The sequence below is a fragment of the Procambarus clarkii genome, chromosome 43 (assembly GCF_040958095.1).
Source record: "Procambarus clarkii isolate CNS0578487 chromosome 43, FALCON_Pclarkii_2.0, whole genome shotgun sequence".
In the NCBI taxonomy this organism is placed as follows: Eukaryota; Metazoa; Arthropoda; class Malacostraca; order Decapoda; family Cambaridae; genus Procambarus; species Procambarus clarkii.
Window position 1 is genome coordinate 36,905,787 of NC_091192.1, and position 22,685 is coordinate 36,928,471.

A 22,685-nucleotide genomic window follows, 5' to 3' on the forward strand; every position below is an offset into this window, starting at 1 on the left:
GCCAGTAGCACTCTGCAACTGGTGTACAGGACCCCAGGACCCCTTAACCACTCGACCATCATGACCGGACAAAAGATGATGGTAGCCGAGGCTAATTCCCCATCATCCCGCTGGCACTCTGATGGTAATCTTGGGCATGGTATTTTATCAAATCACCTCATTCTTTGGGGCACACGTGAGGAACACAAATGCAAACAAGCCTGAATGGTCCCCAGGACTATATGCAACTGAAAACTCACACCCCAGAAGTGAATCGAACCCATACTGCTAGTAGCACTCTGCAACTAATGTACAGGACCCCATAACCACTAACCATGGGGAATTAGCCTCGGCTACCATCATCTTTTATCCGCTCATGATGGTCGAGTGGTTAATGGGTCCTGTACACCAGTTGCAGAGTGCTACTGGCAGTATGGGTTCGAGTCACTTCTGGGGTGTGAGTTTTCAGTTATATATATATATGTATACATGTATATATAACATTAATAATTGTGTAACTAGCTTCAAAATATTCTCACTTGCTTAGCTAAATGAACTCCGGGGTTTAGTTCCTGAACCCATTATGTGCCTCTGTAACCCTTTCCACCACAGTCTACGGGATGGGTATGGGGTGCACAATAAAGAACGAAATTGAATTGATACATAATTTGTCAATTGCCAACCTGTCGTAAACACACTGAGACGAGGGATCTGGAGGTAGAAGGGAGAAAGGTGGAGAGGTCAACCATGGCGTTAAAGAGGGCGAGCCTCGGAGGTAATAAGGCAGAGGTCGAGAAGTAGACAGAGACCGCCTGGGTGGAGAAGGGGCCTCCATAATGACCCCTGGGTGGAGAAGGGACCTCCATAATAACCCCTGGGTGGAGAAGGGGCCTCCATAATGACCCCTGGGTGGAGAAGGGGCCTCCATAATGACCCCTGGGTGGAGAAGGGACCTCCATAATGACCCCTGGGTGGAGAAGGGGCCTCCATAATGACCCCTGGGTGGAGAAGGGGCCTCCATAATGACCCCTGGGTGGAGAAGGGGCCTCCATAATGACCCCTGGGTGGAGAAGGGGCCTCCATAATGACCCCTGGGTGGAGAAGGGACCTCCATAATGACCCCTGGGTGGAGAAGGGGCCTCCATAATGACCCCTGGGTGGAGAAGGGGCCTCCATAATGACCCCTGGGTGGAGAAGGGGCCTCCATAATGACCCCTGGGTGGAGAAGGGGCCTCCATAATGACCCCTGGGTGGAGAAGGGGCCTCCATAATGGCCCCTGGGTGGAGAAGGGGCCTCCATAATGACCCCTGGGCGGAGAAGGGGCCTCCATAATGACCCCTGGGTGGAGAAGGGGCCTCCATAATAACCCCTGGGCGGAGAAGGGACCTCCATAATGACCCCTGGGTGGAGAAGGGGCCTCCATAATGACCCCTGGGTGGAGAAGGGGCCTCCATAATGACCCCTGGGTGGAGAAGGGGCCTCCATAATAACCCCTGGGTGGAGAAGGGACCTCCATAATGACCCCTGGGTGGGGAAGGGACCTCCATAATGACCCCTGGGTGGGGAAGGGACCTCCATAATGACCCCTGGATGGAGAAGGGACCTCCATAATGACCCCTGGGTGGAGAAGGGACCTCCATAATGACCCCTGGGTGGAGAAGGGACCTCCATAATGACCCCTGGGTGGAGAAGGGACCTCCATAATGACCCCTGGGTGGAGAAGGGGCCTCCATAATGACCCCTGGGTGGAGAAGGGACCTCCATAATGACCCCTGGGTGGGAAAGGGGCCTCCATAATGACCCCTGGGTGGAGAAGGGACCTCCATAATGACCCCTGGGTGGAGAAGGGACCTCCATAATGACCCCTGGGTGGAGAAGGGACCTCCATAATGACCCCTGGGTGGGGAAGGGGCCTCCATAATGACCCCTGGGTGGAGAAGGGACCTCCATAATGACCCCTGGGTGGAGAAGGGACCTCCATAATGACCCCTGGGTGGGGAAGGGGCCTCCATAATGACCCCTGGGTGGAGAAGGGACCTCCATAATGACCCCTGGGTGGAGAAAGGACCTCCATAATGACCCCTGGGTGGGGAAGGGACCTCCATAATGACCCCTGGGTGGAGAAGGGACCTCCATAATGACCCCTGGGTGGAGAAGGGACCTCCATAATGACCCGTGTCGACCAAAATATATGGCTCTTTTTTTCCCCCCTGTTGTGACTTGACACGGCTGGTCCGGGTGAGAGAGAACACAGAACAGTGTTCAAGACGAGAGAACACAGAACAATGTGTCAGACGAATACAAATATCTGATTGTAGGTTCTGAGTGCCTTCTTGCCAAGCAGTTTCCATGCAGCTTTTATCATCGTCCGGAAAGTGTGAGAGGAAACTGTGGTGTGTGACTGTGTGTATCTCATGTCAAGATGAGAAACAGTAACGGTGTCTTGAGGTACTCGGCTCTATTTTGCACAAAATTTAGTTTTTTTGGTTTACAATAACTGTGATATGTTCGTCGGGAACTTTAATGTCCACCATTATTATTGTTAGTCACTGACGGATGTTTAATATCCTCACAGTCACCTTGTGCTTATGACTAGCCTCATCCTGTGTTTGGCCAATCATCCTGCCAGATGAGGGTATTAGGTGAATGATAACTAGTTTTTGACCTAAAATTCTACAGCCTTCATATATATTAGGTTAGCAGCACGGTGATTATGTACTGAAGTATGATTAACATAACAAAGATGTCGCACTGGTGAAGATTTTTGGAAGATAAATGCTGTACAGCTAAATAACCCCAGAAAGGAAACTACTTGAAGCTTATCATTCAAGCCGTCATCTCAAGCGATAAGTCGCGTGTTTTACGTTATCGTAACCAACGGTATAAATGCCAACGATGCAGGTCTATAATTAAGATGATCAAAAGTATATTTTTGATCATGTGTTTATATACTCGAAAGCGCTCAAGTAATTTCTCGTTTCATTTTTCCTTCGTGGTTATGCGTTTTCATATAATTTATAGGCCTTAAAAAATAAGTGGCTACAAAATCTAAAGTAGAATTCACAACATTTGACGCGTTAAGAAATGACAGATACCTCTGGCGAGGTCAGCCAGAGTAATTGGTGCAAAACTCTTCATATTTCTTATCTTCCCCTGCGTGGTGTTGTACCAAGATGGGGTTCTGGGAGTGCTACTCCCCAAGCCCGGCCCGGGCCAGGCTTGACTTGTGAGCGCTTGGTCCAACAGGGTGATCAGGTGTTGGTCTCTGAAAGCTACCGCTGCTGGTTATACATGTCTTACAATGCTAAATCAAACCTGTTGTGTTGTTGTACCAGACTCATTCTAACCTCAGCTGTTCGTCATCATTTTTTGACTGGAGAAAGAGTTGGAGTGGTTACCCGCCGCTTCCTGTGGGTCACCATTCATTTAAATGAAGCCCGCCACCACATAACGCATCCAAACCGGATAGAACAGTGAAATTACTCATCACTCCATCACCATACGGCTTACCGCCACCGCCACACAACAGTTCGTGAGCTGCATTAATTTACCACAGTGGGAAGGCCGGGGCAGTAAGACAACACGCGCACCGTACACCCCACGGGCTGCGATAGTTCTTAGGCTGCTCCCTCTCAATCTCACCTGCTCACACTCACTACAGTATACCAATTAGGCTACAAAATACACCCCCCATATTATCATTCACACCCCCATATTTTTTTTAACGAAATGTATATTTCAGTACACTTTAGCTACGCACAGCCACATTTTTCATACACTTGACAAAAATAACATTACTTTAAAACTGAAGAGAACCAGCGTGAACTAGGCTTCCAAAATAAACCTTTCCTCCAACGCTGGGTATACCTTTATTCCGTAAGTAAACCGGAATTTTAATTCCACATAAATCTAACCCTGGCGTAACCAAACCTAACCTGACACAACCACTCCTAATCGTAGCCATATATATATATATATATATATATATATATATATATATATATATATATATATATATATATATATATATATATATATATATATATATATATATATATATATATATATATATTTATGTTTTACAAGCCATCCCTTGTGAAACGTTTCCGGCTGAAGTATTGACAAATTAGTTACAAGACGGACCTTCAACGCAGAGTACAATACCTTTGAAAATTAACATAATTTTCTACATTCATCATGAAAGAGGAATGTCGTGCGACTTTGTTAACTGTGAGGCTTGGTGGTGGTGCCCCCAGGCACAGAGCTATGAGGCACAGAAACTGTGAGCTACAGAGCTGCGGGGTACCAAGCCGTGAGGCACAGAGCTGTGAGGCACAGAGCTGTGAGGCACAGAGCCGTGAGGCACAGAGCTGTGAGGCACAGAGCCGTGAGGCACAGAGCTGTGAGGTACAGAGCCGCGAGACACAGAGCTGTGAGAAACAGAGCCGCGAGGTACTAGATCACACAGTTATCTAGCGTGAGCAGTCAATGACGAAATCCTCGGGGATGACTAATACACGCTGAGTCAACTGGCCGCGGCTCCCGGGAGAGGGAGCGTGAAGATAACGGTAGGGGGGGGGGGGGGGATGGGGGGAGTAACTAGTTTTTTTTATTACAAGACAGTTCAAAATAACTTTCTACTGAACGATATATCAATCGAGCTTGGCTACCCATGGGCATGTGGTATAGGCTTATAAGCGCCAGAAGAGAGGATTGCCACCATTGTGAGGAAAAGCCCGACAGACCATTGCAACCTTATTAACAAAGTGCAGAGTTACAAACGAAGTAAGATTGCAACTGGGATTGAACGGCGCAGTTGTTAAACACATTGGACATAATCTTATTGAAGCCAACATACGCGTCGTACATACTTATCCTGAATAAAACTTAGTGGGCCAGCCATAGGCTTGGGGCCCGCGTAGGAGTCTCCCTGCAAAAAATTGTCGCGGCGCAGTTAATTTAAGTGATTTATATATAAATTGTCAGTTTGGTTAAGTACAGCTTGGGCTGGGCCAATAACTGGATGGCGACCGCCGTCAACCTCACTTGGCTAGAGGAGACCTCGATAAGCCTAATAGCTCTTGACACTCGACAATATTACATCAGTATAGTGACGTTAATCAGGCCTAATTAGTAACCTACATAAAACGGCTTCAGCTTAGCTCATTTATCAAGCTGGGCATACCTATCCCGTGGGCGGTAGTGGACTCCATACCCATCCCGTGGGTGGTAGTGGACCCCATACCCATCCCGTGGGTGGTAGTGGACCCCATACCCATCCCGTGGGTGGTAGTGGACCCCATACCCATCATGTGGATGGTAGTGGAAAGGTTACAGAGGCACAGGATGGGGTCTGGAACGGAACTCCTAAATTCGTTTAGCTAAGCAAGTTATAACACTGAAGATCTAGCTAGTTAAGTCTAGAGTTCATAAAATTAAGATCACCGGGACCTCATGAGCCCCAGACACAAAGAATGCGGGATGTGTCACGTGTATTTTACACTATTCTCTGGCAATGTTTATCTAGATTTGGGCGCTAATACCCTGATTTTATTGGCATATTAGTTATTAATTATTGGGGAATAGAACTTTAAACATTAAAACGATGACGGACAAAATTATTAATGCTGACAGACATTGTAGACCGCCATATGAACATTTACAATCTATTTAAAATTGACTACAGCTGTACATACTAAATCTGTTGGAAGGATGAACACTGGTCACATTTTGTCTCGTGTAACCATGCCAGTATCACTTAGGCGAGGCCAAACGTTTCTCATACTTAGGTGAGTCAGTATTACCATGCTCTAGACAGGAACATTTTCTCACGATTTCATTCACCTTGACTCATTTCCCGCAGGAAGATCACTCGCGCACCTGTTTGCTACACACACCTGCTGTTATAGGAAGCAGCTCAGTAATGAAGTCAACTTTACCTTGCCTCATTTTACTTTGTCATTTTTGAGAGTCCTGTGGGAGTGGTAGTGTGTATTCATCTAGTTGTACTCACCTAGTTGTGCTTGCGGGGGTTGAGCTCTGCTCTTTCGGCCCGCCTGCCAACTGTCAATCAACTGTTTCTACTATTATTTTTTTCCCCACACGGGACAGTGTGTGGGCCTTACTGCACCCACGGTGCACTGAACTATGTCTCGTGTGGGGGATTATGTGCAGGGTTACAGGCCTAGCCTCGTCGCGTCCGCTGTGCTATGCCCGTGAATTCCACAACTACTCAAGACCTCAGAAGAACTACCTATTGACTTCTCTTACAGGAATATGTTACACTGTGAGTTATTTCATTCTACCTGTAACTAGTGTATGTGTGCATGCATGTGTGTATTTACAGGTGTGTGTGACAGGTGCATGCATGTGTGTATTTACAGGTGTGTGTGACAGGTGCATGCATGTGTGTTTTTACTATTTGTGCCTACTGGGTACAGCTGTTAGTTCTTGGACCCCGCCTTTCTAACGGTCGGTTGTCTAATTTACCAATTCCCGATCTATTTTCCTCAATTATATCTACTACAGATGTTTCTTACACACATCCCAGGATGCAGCCCATAGCAGCTGTCTAACTCCCAGATATGTATTTACTGCTAGGTGAACTGAAACCTAGCAGTAAACTCACTGTTGACTTTAGTTTCTCTAGTTTGTTGACTTTAGACTGACATTGTTTCTCAGTTGAAACAAACTTTGCCCATTTGTTTCTGCATCGACCGGAAACCGAACCCAGGCCCTTAGTACTACGACCCCAGAGCCCTGTCCACTCGGCTTTGTGTGTGTACTGGGGTTATACCTGGAGAGAACCCAGGCCCTTAGTACTACGACCCCAGAGCCCTGTCCACTCGGCTTTGTGTGTGTACTGGGGTTATACCTGGAGAGAACCCAGGCCCTTAGTACTACGACCCCAGAGCCCTGTCCACTCGGCTTTGTGTGTGTACTGGGGTTATACCTGGAGAGAACCCAGGCCCTTAGTACTATGACCCCAGAGCCCTGTCCACTCGGCTTTGTGTGTGTACTGGGGTTATACCTGGAGAGAACCCAGGCCCTTAGTACTACGACCCCAGAGCCCTGTCCACTCGGCTTTGTGTGTGTACTGGGGTTATACCTGGAGAGAACCCAGGCCCTTAGTACTACGACCCCAGAGCCCTGTCCACTCGGCTTTGTGTGTGTACTGGGGTTATACCTGGAGAGAACCCAGGCCCTTAGTACTACGACCCCAGAGCCCTGTCCACTCGGCTTTGTGTGTGTACTGGGGTTATACCTGGAGAGAACCCAGGCCCTTAGTACTACGACCCCAGAGCCCTGTCCACTCGGCTTTGTGTGTGTACTGGGGTTATACCTGGAGAGAACCCAGGCCCTTAGTACTACGACCCCAGAGCCCTGTCCACTCGGCTTTGTGTGTGTACTGGGGTTATACCTGGAGAGAACCCAGGCCCTTAGTACTACGACCCCAGAGCCCTGTCCACTCGGCTTTGTGTGTGTACTGGGGTTATACCTGGAGAGAACCCAGGCCCTTAGTACTACGACCCCAGAGCCCTGTCCACTCGGCTTTGTGTGTGTACTGGGGTTATACCTGGAGAGAGTTCTGGGAATTTTTCTACTTGCCAAGCTGGGCCTGAGGCCAGGCTCGACTTGTGATAAAATACTAACCCATGTAACTGTGTTTGGGGGCTGAACGCCAGCTCTTGGGTCTCGACATTCAACCTTGAGTCGACTCTTGTACAGGTAACAGGTTATCAATCTCACTCTGAGAGTAGTGACATTTAAACCCCCGTGTGGAGTTTGCCTCCATCACTTTATTTATTCCACATTCATACAATCTGGCATTCGAGTTTTTTCCCCTAGTATCCCCGTGGCTGATGCGGGTACTTAGTTTTCACTTGAGCTGTTCCCTTGTTCGTCTCCCGCCCATTTTAAATGTTTTGTTGTGTGTTTATGTATGGTTGTAGGGCCGAGGCCCAGGGTTGGCATGGTTGGTTATTCAGATGTAATAATCTTAGTCCACCCCGCCAGTTCCCATATGTATTTAATGAGTTGCAATCGTGTTTGTCATCTTTATTTTATCTGGAAGATAATATTGCAATTATTTTAATGGTGGAAGGCTTAAATTCTTTAGCGTTTCCTCTTACCTATAGTAGCAGATCTCTTCAGATTGTGTCCACTATCACTGTGTGTTTGATGATATCAAGCTGGGGCTACGTGTTCCCGATTTTGTCTGACATAAACGGTATATAGTGTTGAATGATTACTTGTTCAAGTTTCTAAACCCAGTCTTGCTAGTGTTATCCAGTGAGTGTGTGTGCGGGGAGTGTGTGCGGGGAGTGTGTGCGGGGAGTGTGTGCGGGGAGTGTGTGCGGGGAGTGTGTGCGGGGAGTGTGTGCGGGGAGTGTGTGCGGGGAGTGTGTGCGGGGAGTGTGTGCGGGGAGTGTGTGTGGGGAGTGTGTGCGGGGAGTGTGTGCGGGGAGTGTGTGCGGGGAGTGTGTGCGGGGAGTGTGTGCGGGGAGTGTGTGCGGGGAGTGAGATCCAGCTCTTGAAATGTTAAATCCTTCTTATATGATCAATCCACAATTGTTGACTACTCGTGACCTACTTCCTCTCGTCTTTCTGCGTCATTTATGCATTCGCCGATACTCCTTCGTGTTGTGTTCACTCATTTGAAACAAGGTCTCCCCATTCATCTCGGTTATGCCCATATAAGTATCATGTAGGTTGTGAACATATCTCCACAACGTAACGGACACCATGGGGGCAAGACAGGGACAGCTGCCATTTCAGATGGGGGGAAATTGTGCGTGAACGTATTAAGTCTAAGTAATATGAATCGAGAAGTAAATATTTACATGAGAGATCCACATAATACCCCCCCCCTCCCCAGTCGACCCCCCCCCCTCCTCCCCAGCTGCCATGGTGACACCCCCACCACGTGACACAGCTCTGGGACCCCCCCCCCCCCCGCTTCTAAGATAGCAACAACAAGAGACTGCAGTTGATGTACTCACCCCCTGCTTCATGGTGTCGTTGGCATGAGCGGCGACGTTGGCCACCACCGCTAGGGCCGTCTGGGTGTCCACATAGTCCGGGCTGGTCTCCGGCAGGCACTTGAGGTACTCCTCCAGGAGCAGACGATACTGGGGTATCCTCTGCACAGGCTTGAGCATATAATGTTTGATCTGTAGCTTGTTACACCGCGCCGACGCCTCGAAGTGCTTGACTGCTTTGCTGAAGGCCGAGTACGTGTCACAACAGTAGTCAAGATGTTCACACTGGCATTCAAACTCCTTTATGTAGGCCGAATACAGTTTGAGGAAGGGTCCCTTGCGTACAATTACATCCGATATCTTCTTATGTTTCTCCCAGTCTGCGATGCGCTCTTCCAAGTCCGCCAGAATCTCCTCATTCAGATTCTGTAATTGTGGTAAGTAGTTGAGTATTTTGTTGAGGTCTTCCAGAGGCAGCGACGGGACGCCATCTTCCCGCCACTCACACACAAACTGGCGAAAATCTACATTTAATAGTCTGAGGACATTTACAAACACTCGCTCGGAAGTCATCACTTCTTGAGCAATGAGGAAGATCTTTCTGTCACGCTTATCCTGGGAAGTCAGGTCAGGACTGGCAGCAGGGGTCAGGTCCGGGCTGGCCGGTGAGGTTAGGTCCGGGCTGGCCGGTGAGGTTAGGTCCAGGCTGGCCGGTGAGGTTAGGTCCGGGCTGGCCTTGCGAGTCAGGTCCAAACTGGTGGTGAGTGGGTTAGTAGTAGCATGCGACACCCCCTCACACAAGCTGCTACCCCGCCCTAATGAGAAGCAGCCACCACCCCTCTCCCCAACCTCCACACCAAGCTTCTCCCCCACCCCTAGCACCTCCAGGACTCTCGAGGGAAACTCTTGTAAAGTCGAGCATTCCCTCACCACATGAGTCTCCTCCTCCACCCCCCTCACTATCCCCTCAATGGCTTCTATTTCACCACACTTCAAATCACCACTCTCACCATCTGCACGAGTTCGATCACTATCACCACACTGTTCACTTGGCGTCCGTTCACTATCACTTCCAGGATATATTGGTGATCCTTCACTATATACACCACACTCTCCATGATCACTATCGTAATGTTTCACAGCACTTCGCTCAGATTCGCCAGAATAATGTTTTTTCATAGTGTGAGGAGAGGAGGCAGCATGCTCAAGAAAGGCACATTCCTCCGCAGGTACACCATACTCCACAGGGACACTATCATCCACAGGGGCGCTGTCGTCCGCACTGACACTATACTCCACGGGGCCCTCATAATCCAGAAGGGCACCATATTTCAGATAAGTATCAACACCATCTAGTGTGTTCCTTAGTGACCCTTCACCACGACCCTCGCCTGCTGCACCCGCCTGGTCTGCGTGAGGGTGCAGCAGACCTGCGTATTTGTGTGTGAGCTCGGCCAGGACAGTCACGTACTGCTGTGTGACGCTGGCAGCTACTGTGTAGGTCTTGGTCTCGCCTTCAGTACACTGCTTGGTCTCCTGGTGGAGGTCGTCTTCTCTAGAGAACCCGAGACCCATGCTGGAGTGAGCGGGGGAGTCCTCCTCCTGACGGGTATTGTCCAGCTGTTGGGCTCTCCGTCTGTATGCAGCAGACTCCTTCAGTGACTCTGGTATAACTAACACTCCCAGCTGAGTCTTGCTTCTACATCCTGCTGGCGTGGGAGCCCCCTGATACGGTACTGTAAAAGAAGGATGGATATCCTGCTGGGTCCTGCACAAACGTTTCTTTCCCAGCTGGGTCTTGTTCACTTCACTACTTTCTGTTTGCATTTGCCAGTCCCTGCCACGCGATGTAGAGACTTGGGTGTAATGTGAGTGTACGTGGTTATTGCCTGTAGGGGCGTGGCTGTCGGAGTGGGCGTCGCGGTGCGTGGTGTCGAGAGGAAGGTCGACATAGAACTGACTCTTTGGTCTACAACATGCCTTCTGATAGGGCTTACTCGGTGACGTCACAGTTGTCCTATGCCTCCCCCCCTTCCCGAGGGAACCAAAAATCGCGGCTAGCGACCTCCTGCCGTAGAAGGCGGAGTTGTCGTTATACTCTGCATTAATGGCAGAGTCGCTGCTGCCGCTGCGGTAGGGACGCCTGGGGGACGTCACCACCTCGTCGTAGAAACTACACTCGTCCCCCGCGTCGTCCCCCTTCGTAATACAGCACTTCTCCCCCATGACGTCCCACTTCGTAGTACGACACGCCTTCACTACGTCGTCTTTCTTCGTCGCATGGTTGAGGGGCCGAGACGACCCTCCGGAGGCCACACGACTTGTCGCCTGCACGTGACTGGTCAGCCAGTTCGTCCCAGCATAACTGGAGTGAGATGTGGTGGTGGAGGGAGGTGCGAGTGTTGACACATGCTCTGCCGCCCCTCCTACAATAATACCCCCAGTTCCCCCTCCCCCCTCACGTGGCAGGTTAGTATTGGTGTAGCTGCAAGCACAACACTACCCACTGCACTGCCCCTACGGCAACACTGCCCGCTAGCTACCCCTACGGCAACACTGTTCGTTATCACTGCCTCTACGGCAGGCAACACTGCTGGCTATCACTGCCCCTATGGCAACATCAAGCACTAGTGTCTCTAAGAAGCACTGACACACACACACAACGCACGCAGCACGCACTTGACTACTCGCTAACACTCAGGTAAGGAAACCACACAACACAAACACACTCAACGCACCCTGGTGGTTGAATGAGAGACCGGAGTGAGGTGCGTAAAGACGTCTCGCGGAGGCCGCGTCCACCCGCTCTTCCTCCTCCCCCAAGGCTGCTCCCTGCTCTAAACTGGTGGGCGGGTGGTGGGCTGCCGGAGAGGGGGCGTGGTTACTGGTGGGCGGCACGGTTGCATTAGCAGGCGCTATAGTAGTGGACCAGGAGGTGGGCTGGCCATTAGTTAGTGGAGAGGTGGTGGGTGTGTATTCAACAGGCGATAGGGTGGGCGTGTATTCAACAGGCGATAGGGTGGGCGTGGCTTCAGCAGGCAATAGGGTGGGCGTGGCTTCAACAGGCGATAGGGTGGGCGTGGCTTCACTATGAATAAGGATAGAGTGCGAGGGCCAGGTTTCAGTAGAGGATGAAAGTGTGGGAGGGGCGTCAGTCAGGAGAGAGGGAGAGGGCGGGGCGTCAGTCAGGAGAGAGGGAGAGGGCGGGGCGTCAGTCAGGAGAGAGGGAGAGGGCGGGGCGTCAGTCAGGAGAGAGAGAGAGGGAGTGGCGTCAGTCAGGAGAGAGGGCGGGGCGTCAGTCAGGAGAGAGGGCGGGGCGTCAGTCAGGAGAGAGGGAGAGGGCGGGGCGTCAGTCAGGAGAGAGGGAGAGGGCGGGGCGTCAGTCAGGAGAGAGAGAGAGGGAGTGGCGTCAGTCAGGAGAGAGGGCGGGGCGTCAGTCAGGAGAGAGGGAGAGGGCGGGGCGTCAGTCAGGAGAGAGAGAGAGGGAGTGGCGTCAGTCAGGAGAGAGGGCGGGGCGTCAGTCAGGAGAGAGAGAGAGGGCGGGGAGTTACAAAGGTGAGTAGCAGCAGTTGGGGTGAAGTTAAATATGACACTCTCAAGGGTGCAGCGAATACCTTCCAGACGACTTGCGATGTCTGCTACACCAGCCTCTAGTCCAGTCGTGCCTCCTGCTGCGTCATCTAGTGGGGCTTCTTCTTGCGTCTGTGGCACTTTTGCTTCTGTTGAGGCTTCCTCGTGCGTCACCTCTACGTCTGCTGGGGATTTTTCCTGCGTCTGCGTCACTAGGTCTGCTGGGGCTTCCTCTGCATATGTTGGATCCTCCTCCTGCTTCACCTCTGCGACTGCTGAGGATTTCTCTTGCCTCACCTCTGTATCTGCTCTGACTTCCTCCTGCTCCACCTGTTTGTCTGCTGTATATTCCTCCTGCACCACCTGTGTATCTGCTGTATATTCCTCCTTCGTCTGTGTCTCTTCTGCTGGATCTTCCTGTTGTATTAACTCTGCGTCTGCTGAGGCTTCCTCCTGCGTATGTGTCTCTGATGTAGCTTCCTCTTGCGTCACCTCTGCGTCTGCTGTGGCTTCCTCCTGTGTCACCTCTGCGTATGCTGTGGCTTTCTCCTGCGTCACATCTGTGTCTGCTGTGGCTTCTTCCTGCGTCACCTCTGTGTGTGTTGTGGCTTCCTCCTGCGTCAACTCTGCGTCTGTTGTGGCTTCCTCCTGCGTCACCTCTGTGTCTGCTTTTGTTTCCTCCTGCGTCCCCACTGTTGTTTCCTTTTGTTTCTCTGTCTCCTCTGATGTGGCTTCCTCCTGTGCCTGTTTTGCTTCTGTTGGGGTTTCCTCTTTCACCTGTGTCTCTTCTGTTGGGGCTTCCTCTTTCACCTGTGTCTCTTCTGTTGGGGCTTCCTCTTTCACCTGTCTCTCTTCTGTTGGGGCTTCCTCTTTCACCTGTGTCTCTTCTGTTGGGGCTTCCTCTTTCACCTGTGTCTCTTCTGTTGGGGCTTCCTCTTTCACCTGTGTCTCTTCTGTTGGGGCTTCCTCTTTCACCTGTGGCTCTTCTGTTGGGGCTTCCTCTTTCACCTGTGTCTCTTCTGTTGGGGCTTCCTCTTTCACCTGTGTCTCTTCTGTTGGGGCTTCCTCTTTCACCTGTGTCTCTTCTGTTGGGGCTTCCTCCTGCGTCTGTGTCACTTCGACTCGGGCTTCCTTTTCCGCTTGCGTTATTCCTTCGTCAGCTGAGGCTTCCACCTGCGTCGATGACACTTCTACGTCTGCTGGGACTTCTTTCTGCGTCGATGGGATCTGTGTGTCTGCTGGGGCTTCCTCCTGCGTCGATGTTATTTTGACGTCTGCTGAGGCTTCCTCCTGCGTCGATGTTATTTTGACGTCTGCTGAGGCTTCCTCCTGCGTCGATGCAACTTCTATGTCTGCTGGAGCTTCCTCCTGTGTCAATGAGACTTCTACGTTTGCTGGGGCTTCCTCCTGCGTCAATGTTACTTCTACGTCTGCTGGGGCTTCCTCCTGTGTCAATGTTACTTCTACGTCTGCTGGGGCTTCCTCCTGCGTCAATGTTACTTCTACGTCTGCTGGGGCTTCCTCCTGTGTCAATGTTACTTCTACGTCTGCTGGGGCTTCCTCCTGTGTCAATGTTACTTCTACGTCTGCTGGGGCTTCTTCCTGCGCCGATGCAACTTCTATGTCTGCTGAGGCTTCCTCCTGCGCCGATGCAACTTCTATGTCTGCTGAGGCTTCCTCCTGCGCCGATGCAACTTCTATGTCTGCTGGGGCTTCTTCCTGCGCCGATGCAACTTCTATGTCTGCTGAGGCTTCCTCCTGCGTCGATGCTACTTCTGTGACTGCTGGGGCTTCCTCCTGCCTCTTCGTCACCTCTGCAGACTCAATTTTTGTGTCTTCTACCTTCTCTTGTGTCTTTGACTTCCTCTCCTTGATAGCTTCAACTTGATATAGAGTTTCATAGACGGTTCTTCCTCTGAGTTTCTTTGGCGGATGATCAACTTTGGCTTCCTCAAACTGGTCGGGAGTCTGTTGCCCACGGCTAGTGACTTCTTCCTGTGGTCTGACTTCCTCACATTTCACTGATACATCTACCTCCCTTGATGTTTCCTCTGGTTCACAGGATTTGGCTTCATCCTCTGGTTCAAATTTGACTTGCTCTGCTTCTCCAACCTTGACTGTGGTTTCAAGTAATGTCTTCCCCCCTTCAAATTTCACATCCGTTTGAGTGACAGTTTTGACTTCCTCTGGGTCCTTTTTGGCTTCACAAATTTTTGATGTGCGGGTAGTTTTATCGTTATTTTCGGAATCAGGTTTGTCTTCCTCCGTGGTTAGGGCTTCATCAACGTTTGTTACCTCAGAAACACACTTGACTATCTCGTCACCTACCTTTGGTGTAGTTTTGACTTCATCTGTGCTGTATTTGGCATCCTCTGTGTTGTCTTTGGCTTCCCCAATTTTCACTGTCGTTTCAAAGAGTGTTCTTCCTTCTTCAAATTTGAAAGTCGTCTCTGGTTCACTTTTGACTTTCTCGGCGTTAACGGGCGCTTGAGAAGCGCCTTTGGCTTCCTCTGAAGCCTGATCGACTGGTCTAACCTTGGGCGCCGCACCAGTCTCTAAGGCGATTTTGACTTCTTCACTCTTCACTGTTGTCTCGTGCAGTGTTCTTTCTTCTTGGGGTTTCTCTAGTACTGTTTTGACTTCCACAGGTTCCTTTGACTTCAAAGCCGTTTGGGAAGTATTGTCAATGTTTTTGGTGTCTTGTTTGAATTCCTCGACCTTGTCTGAAGCATATGGTAAACGTTTACCTGCGTCGTCCTCAGATTTAACTTCCCCAATTGTCACTGACGTTTGAAACAGGGTTTTGCCTTCCTCAAATTTCACAGCTGTCTCGGGAACTATTTTGACTTCAACAGGGTCACCTACCTTGATTTCTTCTACAGCATAACTTGTTGAAGCTTGTTGATTTGTATCTGCCTTGGATTCCTCTTTCACGGCTGATTGAGAAACAGCTGTTTCATGAGGCGACAGCCTTGCGTCATCGTGAACATCTTTGACTTCCTCGTCAACAGGTTTGACTTTGTCAATAGGTTTGACTTCTTCAACCTTCACCGTGGTTTCAAACAGTGTCTTGCCCTCGTGAAACTTTACTACTGTCTCCTGACCCGTTTTAACTTCCACACGTTCATGGGTTTTGACTTTCTCTTCTGTCACTACTGGATATTGATCACCTTTGAGGTCATCGCACTCAGCCTTAGTTTCTATCTTTAAGCTCGCCTCTGGAGTGAATTTGGCTTCCTCAGCACCCTCTTTGGCTTCCCCGATTTTCACTGTCGTTTCAAGAACGGTCTTTCCCTTCTCAAATTTCAATGTCGTTTCTGGAACAGCTTTTAAGGGTTCTCTTTTGACTTCCACCTTTTCAGCACTTATATGAGGATCAGCACTGAATTCACTTTGGATTTCACTTGATTGGGCTTTAATTTCCACACTTTCTAACTTTTTAGCATCCTCCGCACTCTCTTTGAATTCACCAATTTTCACCGAAGTTTCAAAAACTGTTCTACCCTCTTTGAATTTCACTGCTGTTTCTGTGTCAGTTTTGACTTCCACGGATTCACTTTGAGCGTTATCGGCGGCGGCTTTCACCTGTGGCTCGCCAGGTCCCACGTCTAAATCACTCTGGACGTTTTCAACAGTGCCGTCACCACCTTTGGCTTCCCGCACCACGGCACTGTTGGCTTCACTGTTGGTGTGGTGAGAGTGGTGGTGGTGTTGAGGCGTCACTGTTGCCTGGTGCACAGTGTTCCCCGCCTCGTATGAGTCCTGCAGTGCCGGTACCCGCTCTGGCGTCGGTGTAGCGGCCTCCACTCTCACTGTCGCCTCGACGGCTCTCTCTGTTGGCGTCGTGGGCACTGTTAGCGAGGCCGTTAGTACCGTTGGCGAGGCTGTTTGTGTGGGTGACGGCGGCGGGGTTGACGGCGCGGGTCCTGGCGGTGACGCCGTTGGTGGTGCAGTGATGGAGGCAGCAGGAGGCGGGTGGTGGGCTAGTTCCTGGCCTGAGAGGCTGCCCCCGAGCCTGCCCGGAGAGGCTCGCGAGTACGTCTGCAGAGACTTTAGGACGGTGTCGAGCGCGGCGAAAGACGACTCGATGGTCTTGAGGTTGTCGTCGATGTCGGTGTCGAGCGAGGCGGCGGGACGACGGTGACCGACGCCAGTCCCCGCGTGTGTTGAGGGGCGACTGGCTGGGTGGAGGCACCCACACTGGCCCTCCCCTCCCCCAGGCCTGCCAACACTCGCCGCCCCTCCTGCACCTGCCTGCGGTTGGCTGCCCTGACTCCCCGCGTCATCACCGCCCCCCGCCAGGAGGCGCTGCTGGTGATGCTCTTGGATCTTGCCCTTCTTGGGGGGTGGAGGGGGCGGGGGGAGGGGCCGGGTGCGGTTGCGGGCCGTGGGGCGCGGGCAGCCCTCACTCAGTGTGATGTTCTCGTAGTTGTCGTAGTCGGTAGTGAGGGAGACCTCTCCCCCCCTCACACCTCCTCCTCCCCCCTCCTCCCGCACCCTCCATTGCTTATGCTTTTTGCGTCGTCGTGGCACGTTGTGGGCGTTTCTGGTGGGCTTGAGGGGCACGTCATGGGTGTCGAAGTCGTCCTTGATGTGGGCGGCGAGGTCCTCGATGCGCACGACCTTGGAGTGCCGCTTGGGGGGGTCAGGGGTGAGGACCTCGACGGAGGCGTAGACCTTAGTGCCCCTGGCGGGGCGAGGGGGGCAGATGTCCCCGTTGACCATCAGCACAGACCTCCGGGTCTTGGGTTTGAGGTGTCTCGGGGGGCGAGGGGGGTCCCTCTCCAGCTGGGGGGAGATGGTCCTCAGCCCCTTCTTCTTGGGGGGGATGGGTGGTGGGGGCTCGTCGTCCTCGCTAGTGGCTAGGGGGCGCAGCTCCCTACTTCCGGCACCCTTTAACACCCGGGCGTATGGTGGCACCCCCTCCCTCGCCCCCCCACCCTGCTGCTGGTCCTCCACACCTGCTCCAGGGATTCCTTCTGTGCCTCCTGCAGGTGTGTCCTCCACACCTACAGGTGTATCCACCACAATTGCTGCTGTGCTTGCTGCAGGTGTGTCTTCCACACCAGCTGCTAGTGTGGAGGTGTATCCTGCAGGTGTATCCACCACACCTGCTGCTGTACCTCTTCCAGGTGTGTCCTCCACACCTGCTGCGGTGTCTCCTGCAGGTATGTCCTCCACAGCTGCTGCGGTGTCTCCTGCAGGCGTGTCCTTCACACTTGCAGGTATGTCCTCCACAGCTGCTGCGGTGTCTCCTGCAGGTGTGTCCTCCACAGCTGGCGCAAGGCTGCCATTAACGCGTGCCTCTCCACGTGTCTGGTCGTGGAGGAGGAGGGAGACGTCGGAGACCAGCGCCTGACCGCTCTCGGGGTGACGCTCTATGACCACCGCGGCGTAGACCTTGTGGCCTCGTGAAGGCCGGGGTGGCAACCCCTCCGCCTCGGGGCCTGGAGGACGACTCTCCCGAGCGGCCTCCTGCTGGTCGTACACCTCGGAGACACTCTCCTCCATCGTGGTCTCGAACCTGTACTCGGTAGGCACCGTGCGTCGGACCTCTAATGTCTCGTAGACCTTCACGCCTCGCTTAGGGCGGTTAGGTTCCTCGGTTGTGGCTTCAGGCTTCACTTGCCCTGCCTCACCTGCCTTCTGCCCCTGACCTGCCTCTTGCCCTGCCTCTTGCTCCTGCCCTGACTCCTGCCCTGCCTCCTGCTCCTGCCCTGCCTCGTCTGTCTCCCTTTCCAGCGGTATCTCTCCACTTGTCTTCTCCGCCACAGCTACTGTCTCGAATGGTGGTTCCTGTTCTGCACTGCGCACCTGCTCACTTTCCTGCTGCTCCTCGTCTGCTGAGCTCTGCTCCTCCTCAGCAGGGAGGAACTGTTGTCGTTTTATGATTATCTCTTCGTAGAGCTTGACTCCTCTGCGCGGCTTGATGGGTTCCTCTACTACTTCTGTGTCCTCCTGCTGCTGCTGCTGCTGCTGCTGTTGCTCCTGCTGCTGCTGCTGGTCGCGGCTGTCAGTGGGCGTCAGTTCCAGGTTGTCGTAGACCTTGTAGCCTCTAGGGGGGCGAGGGGGCTGTAGAGCCTGCGGGATGATGTAGTCTTCCTCTTCTGTCATCACCATAATCTCACTCTCTAAGGCTGCCATCCGCTCGGCGTCCATCCCGTCGTCGACAGCCTCTGCGTCGTACTGACCGCGTCCCACGGTCACCGGCGTCCCCGTCCGCTTCTGGCGTCTGCCCCTGAACCTGTCTCTGCCGCGGCCCTGACCGGCTTGTGCGTCGTGTGGGTCGTCCTCGGCCACAGGACCTGACTCGTCGGTGGGCTTCGTGCCCACCAGGTCCTCCGGGAAGTCGTCAGCAGGTTCGAGCTCCTGCTGGTCGGGTTTCGGGACGTTGTCGTATTCGCTGTCAATGGAGGCGTCCTTGTGGCGCGCCCTTGGTGGGGGTGGCGTGGGGGGCGTGGGGAGGGGCGCGGCATCGGGCACGGTCTTGGGTCTGCCGGTGTAGGCCAGCACGGGGTACAGACCGTCGCTCTTGTCGTCGTCCATGAAGGTGATGTCGTCGTAGACCTTGACCCAGGTGCGCCCCACGGGGCCCTGACGACGATTGGGCTTGTTGGGGCTCTCCTGCCCCGGCCTCTCCTTCCCACCCTTACGGCTCACAAACTTCCGTAATTGTGGTGGCAGCGATGGGGCCTTAGGCATGGGGGGCAGGTGTGGCATGGGAGGTAGGTGTGGCATGGGAGGCAGGTGTGGCATGGGTGGCAGGTGTGGCATAGGAGGTAGGTGTGGCATGGGAGGCAGGTGCGGGAAGCGGTCCCGAGATATCCCACGGAAGGATCGCCTCTTGTCTCTTGAAGGGGAGGCTGAGGCGGCCCGTTTCTTGGTCAAGCCCTTCACTTTGGGCTTGGGGGAGTCTGGGATAGGCGGGCGGTCCTCTAAAGTGGGTGTAGGGGGAGGTGTTGGCGCGTGCGGCACCACCTCTGACGACGACCTGCGGGCGTGGTGGGGTAGGGATCCAGTTCGTCCAGATCGGGTGAAGGCGGGCAGCAGTCCCACCCTCATCACACCTGCACCACCACGACCCCACACCTGCAAAACATATGCAATTACACTCACATAAGATATATGCCCTGAAGGAGGCCATAAATTATGTAACTGAGAATAATATACATGATTCATACACTCACATAAATGAAAATGCCAGGATTGATAATAAAAGCAGCGTTCCCTCTGGAATACCATAAAGAAAACAGAGGGGAAAGCGGCTCTTCGGATAAGAAAGGACTGGATATTAGAGGAGATAGTAATCCGAGGCTGTGAGGGGCTTAAGCGGGTACACAAGATGCACCATAACACTGGGACGACCCACGACAGTAGTAGCGACAGGACTATAATGCTTGGTACAACACTAGTATTCGAGTGTGACAAAAAACAAACATGGCAGCTTTATTAATATAAAGATCAGCTTTAATTGCCAGCGGGAACAAATTCTGACTATTGTTCAAGGCAGACTTTAACTATGACAATACAGACTAGGAGAAGAAAGGACAACATCCGGGAACAGCTACATGGAAAACTAAACAAATGAGAGCAGCAACGAAACACTTGCTACGTCAACCATGTCAGGTGAACCATGAGTGAGAAGGGCACAGTAAATCGCTAACACTTAACATGATGTTTACTCTAAAAATGTCAGACATGAGGTAAATGAATGAGGCGGCCCCCATGGGAGTGGGTCATCGCTGTCTACTGACATTTGAGTATTTGGTGCAAGCAGTAATGACCTGTCCAGAGAAGGCATTAAGTAAAAGGTTGACGTACAGAGAGAGGAAACTATGAAGAGATAAAAGAATTTGTATTAGGAATTTATATCTTAAACATAAGTCGAAGAGACTACCCTCCTTGTAAGACATGATGAATTACCTCACTCACAGTGTCAGGAAGTAGTCGACAAGATCGTCCCTGACCAGAGATAGACTATTGAAAGAAACGGGAAGACCATAGTTAAGCCAAAGCTGCAAGGAAGCAAAGCAGTTAAGTACAAGGTTAGGAGGGGGGTACCTGGATATAAGCCTAACATGTGTATATATACACTTGCTGTCTGTCCCCAACACAATGAATGAAGGGCCAGGATAAGCCACAGGAACAACATGAAGCAGTAGGAGGTACCAGAGAGTCATGAGAAAATAACTCATAATGAGATGAGAACCGGAGACCCAATCCAAGTTACTTTATAGTTACATTATAAAAAAGTTAAGAATCAGGTGACGAAAGTGAAGTTAGGTAAGGACACTTTACCGGAGAAAAACAGGGAGGTGTGTGATGAACTCAAGAAGAGATTCCAAAAGTCTTGACAACAGAACAAGGCAGAGTTCTGAGCCGAGTGGACGGCACCAAATCCATTGGCACAAAAGATCTCAGAGAGTTCCAGGAATATGAAGATCAGCCGGGCTGTGGTGGGTATGTGGGCCTGCGGGCCGCTCCAAGCAACAGCCTGGTGGACCAAACTCTCACAAGTCAAGCCTGGCCTCGGGCCGGGCTTGGGGAGTAGAAGAACTCCCAGAACCCCATCAAGCAGGTATCAACCAGGAAAGGTAGCAATAGCAAGGCGGCGTCTGCAGGAGCTGAACACAACAAAGGTTGTGGTGGGACCAAACTCAATTCCACGATGGAAAAGGAGCGGAGGACCAAGCTGGAGAAAGTTCAGAGGTATGCCAGCAGACTTGTCCCAGAATTAAGAGGTATGAGTTTCAAAGAAAGACTAAACAAATTAAATATCAAGTTACTGTAGGATACAAGTGTCAGGAGAAACATGATGACGACATACAACATTCTCAGGGTAACATCACAGCAGACAAAGAAAGATTAATTGGAAATGGTGGTGTAGAAACAATTAGACACAGGTAGAATATAAGCAGCCGACGAGCCACTGAGACAATATACACTATATGTTCAGTGTCTGAGTAGAGAACAAAACGAACTAGGCAGTGATGTGGTGGAGGCTGACTCCATACACACTTTCATATGTAGATATGAGTGAGCACAATAGGCTCAGGACCCTACACACACCAGTGTATTAAGTGTTTGTAACACCTGTTCTCTCACCCACACTCAACACATTGTTAATAAATACTAATAATGATGATACACTACTAACTACTAATTATTAATTTGGTATATTATTATACTAATTAGTATAATAATAATTGTTGTATTTAAATTAAATTAATAATAATTATTATAATATTATAATAATAATTATTATATTTAATAAAGATTACTCTTCCTTCTGCTTGGTCTTGAAGGAAGCGGGCCTCGGGTGAAAGAGGGCTGTGACGATCTCCGTCAGGAACGCGTAGGTGCGGGACCGGGCCGTCCACCTCCTGGGGCTCGTGCGGCCCCCCAGGCTCTCCTTCAGGAGGCTGGGGTCGTTGTTGCCCTTTCTGGGGTGGTTCTTCTCCGGCCCCGACCACGGCGGTCTCCGGGTTTGGAGTCCCTGTGTGCCTTCTTTCACCAACTTCGAGGTCAACTTCGGAGCTCACAGTTCCTGCGACGGCGCTGGAACCAATCGTATTGGCGTTTGCCTTTACATTGGAGACTTTCGGCGCCGTGGAGAGGGGGGAGGACCTGCTGCATGGGTAACAGCTTCTCCTCCGTATCAACCGACCATGGATTTGCGCCCTGGAGAGGCCACTCCAGACTGACAACCAGAGCGCAACTCCATAGTCTCCTGAGACTGATGAATGCCTACTACTACTACTACTACTAACTACAATATTAACTAAACTACAGTAGTTATGCTCATTACTCTTGTGAAACTTTAGAAAATAAAGTTTCCATCTGTAATGTGCTTCAGGATCCCAAGGTAACTATACTCAGAAAACATCCTAAGGTAACATGACTAAGAAAACACCCTAAGGTAACATGACTAAGGTAACATGACTAAGAAAACATCCTAAGGTAACATGACTAAGGTAACATGACTAAGAAAACATCCTAAGGTAACATGACTAAGGTAACATGACTAAGAAAACATCCTAAGGTAACATGACTAAGAAAACATCCTAAGGTAACATGACTAAGGTAACATGACTAAGAAAACATCCTAAGGTAACATGACTAAGAAAACACCCTAAGGTAACATGACTAAGGTA

The 22,685-nt window shown here is 51.3% G+C and overlaps 2 protein-coding genes across 3 annotated transcripts in view; both read right to left on the minus strand.

Annotated features, from left to right (window-relative positions):
* Positions 1-11,693, minus strand: part of LOC138350032 (FYVE, RhoGEF and PH domain-containing protein 6-like) — a 64,148-nt gene extending 52,455 nt beyond the window's left edge. The window contains exon 1 of the mRNA XM_069300279.1: positions 8,983-11,693. Within this exon, the coding sequence (XP_069156380.1) occupies positions 8,983-11,187 (2,205 nt within the window). The 5' untranslated portion in view covers positions 11,188-11,693. The remainder of the gene's footprint in view (positions 1-8,982) is intronic.
* The window catches only part of LOC123755798 (microtubule-associated protein futsch), a 52,077-nt gene continuing 38,640 nt past the window's right edge, over positions 9,249-22,685 (minus strand). The window contains exons 3-5 of one of the 2 annotated variants that reach the window (XM_045738615.2): positions 12,576-19,620; positions 11,700-11,822; positions 9,250-9,387 (exon numbers count right to left, since the gene is read on the minus strand). In XM_045738615.2, coding sequence (XP_045594571.2) covers positions 9,377-9,387; positions 11,700-11,822; positions 12,576-19,620 — 7,179 coding nt within the window. In that variant the 3' untranslated portion in view covers positions 9,250-9,376. Of the gene's footprint in view, positions 9,388-11,699; positions 11,823-12,575; positions 19,621-22,685 lie in introns of both variants that reach the window. The other variant, XM_045738616.2, reaches the window with a different exon arrangement.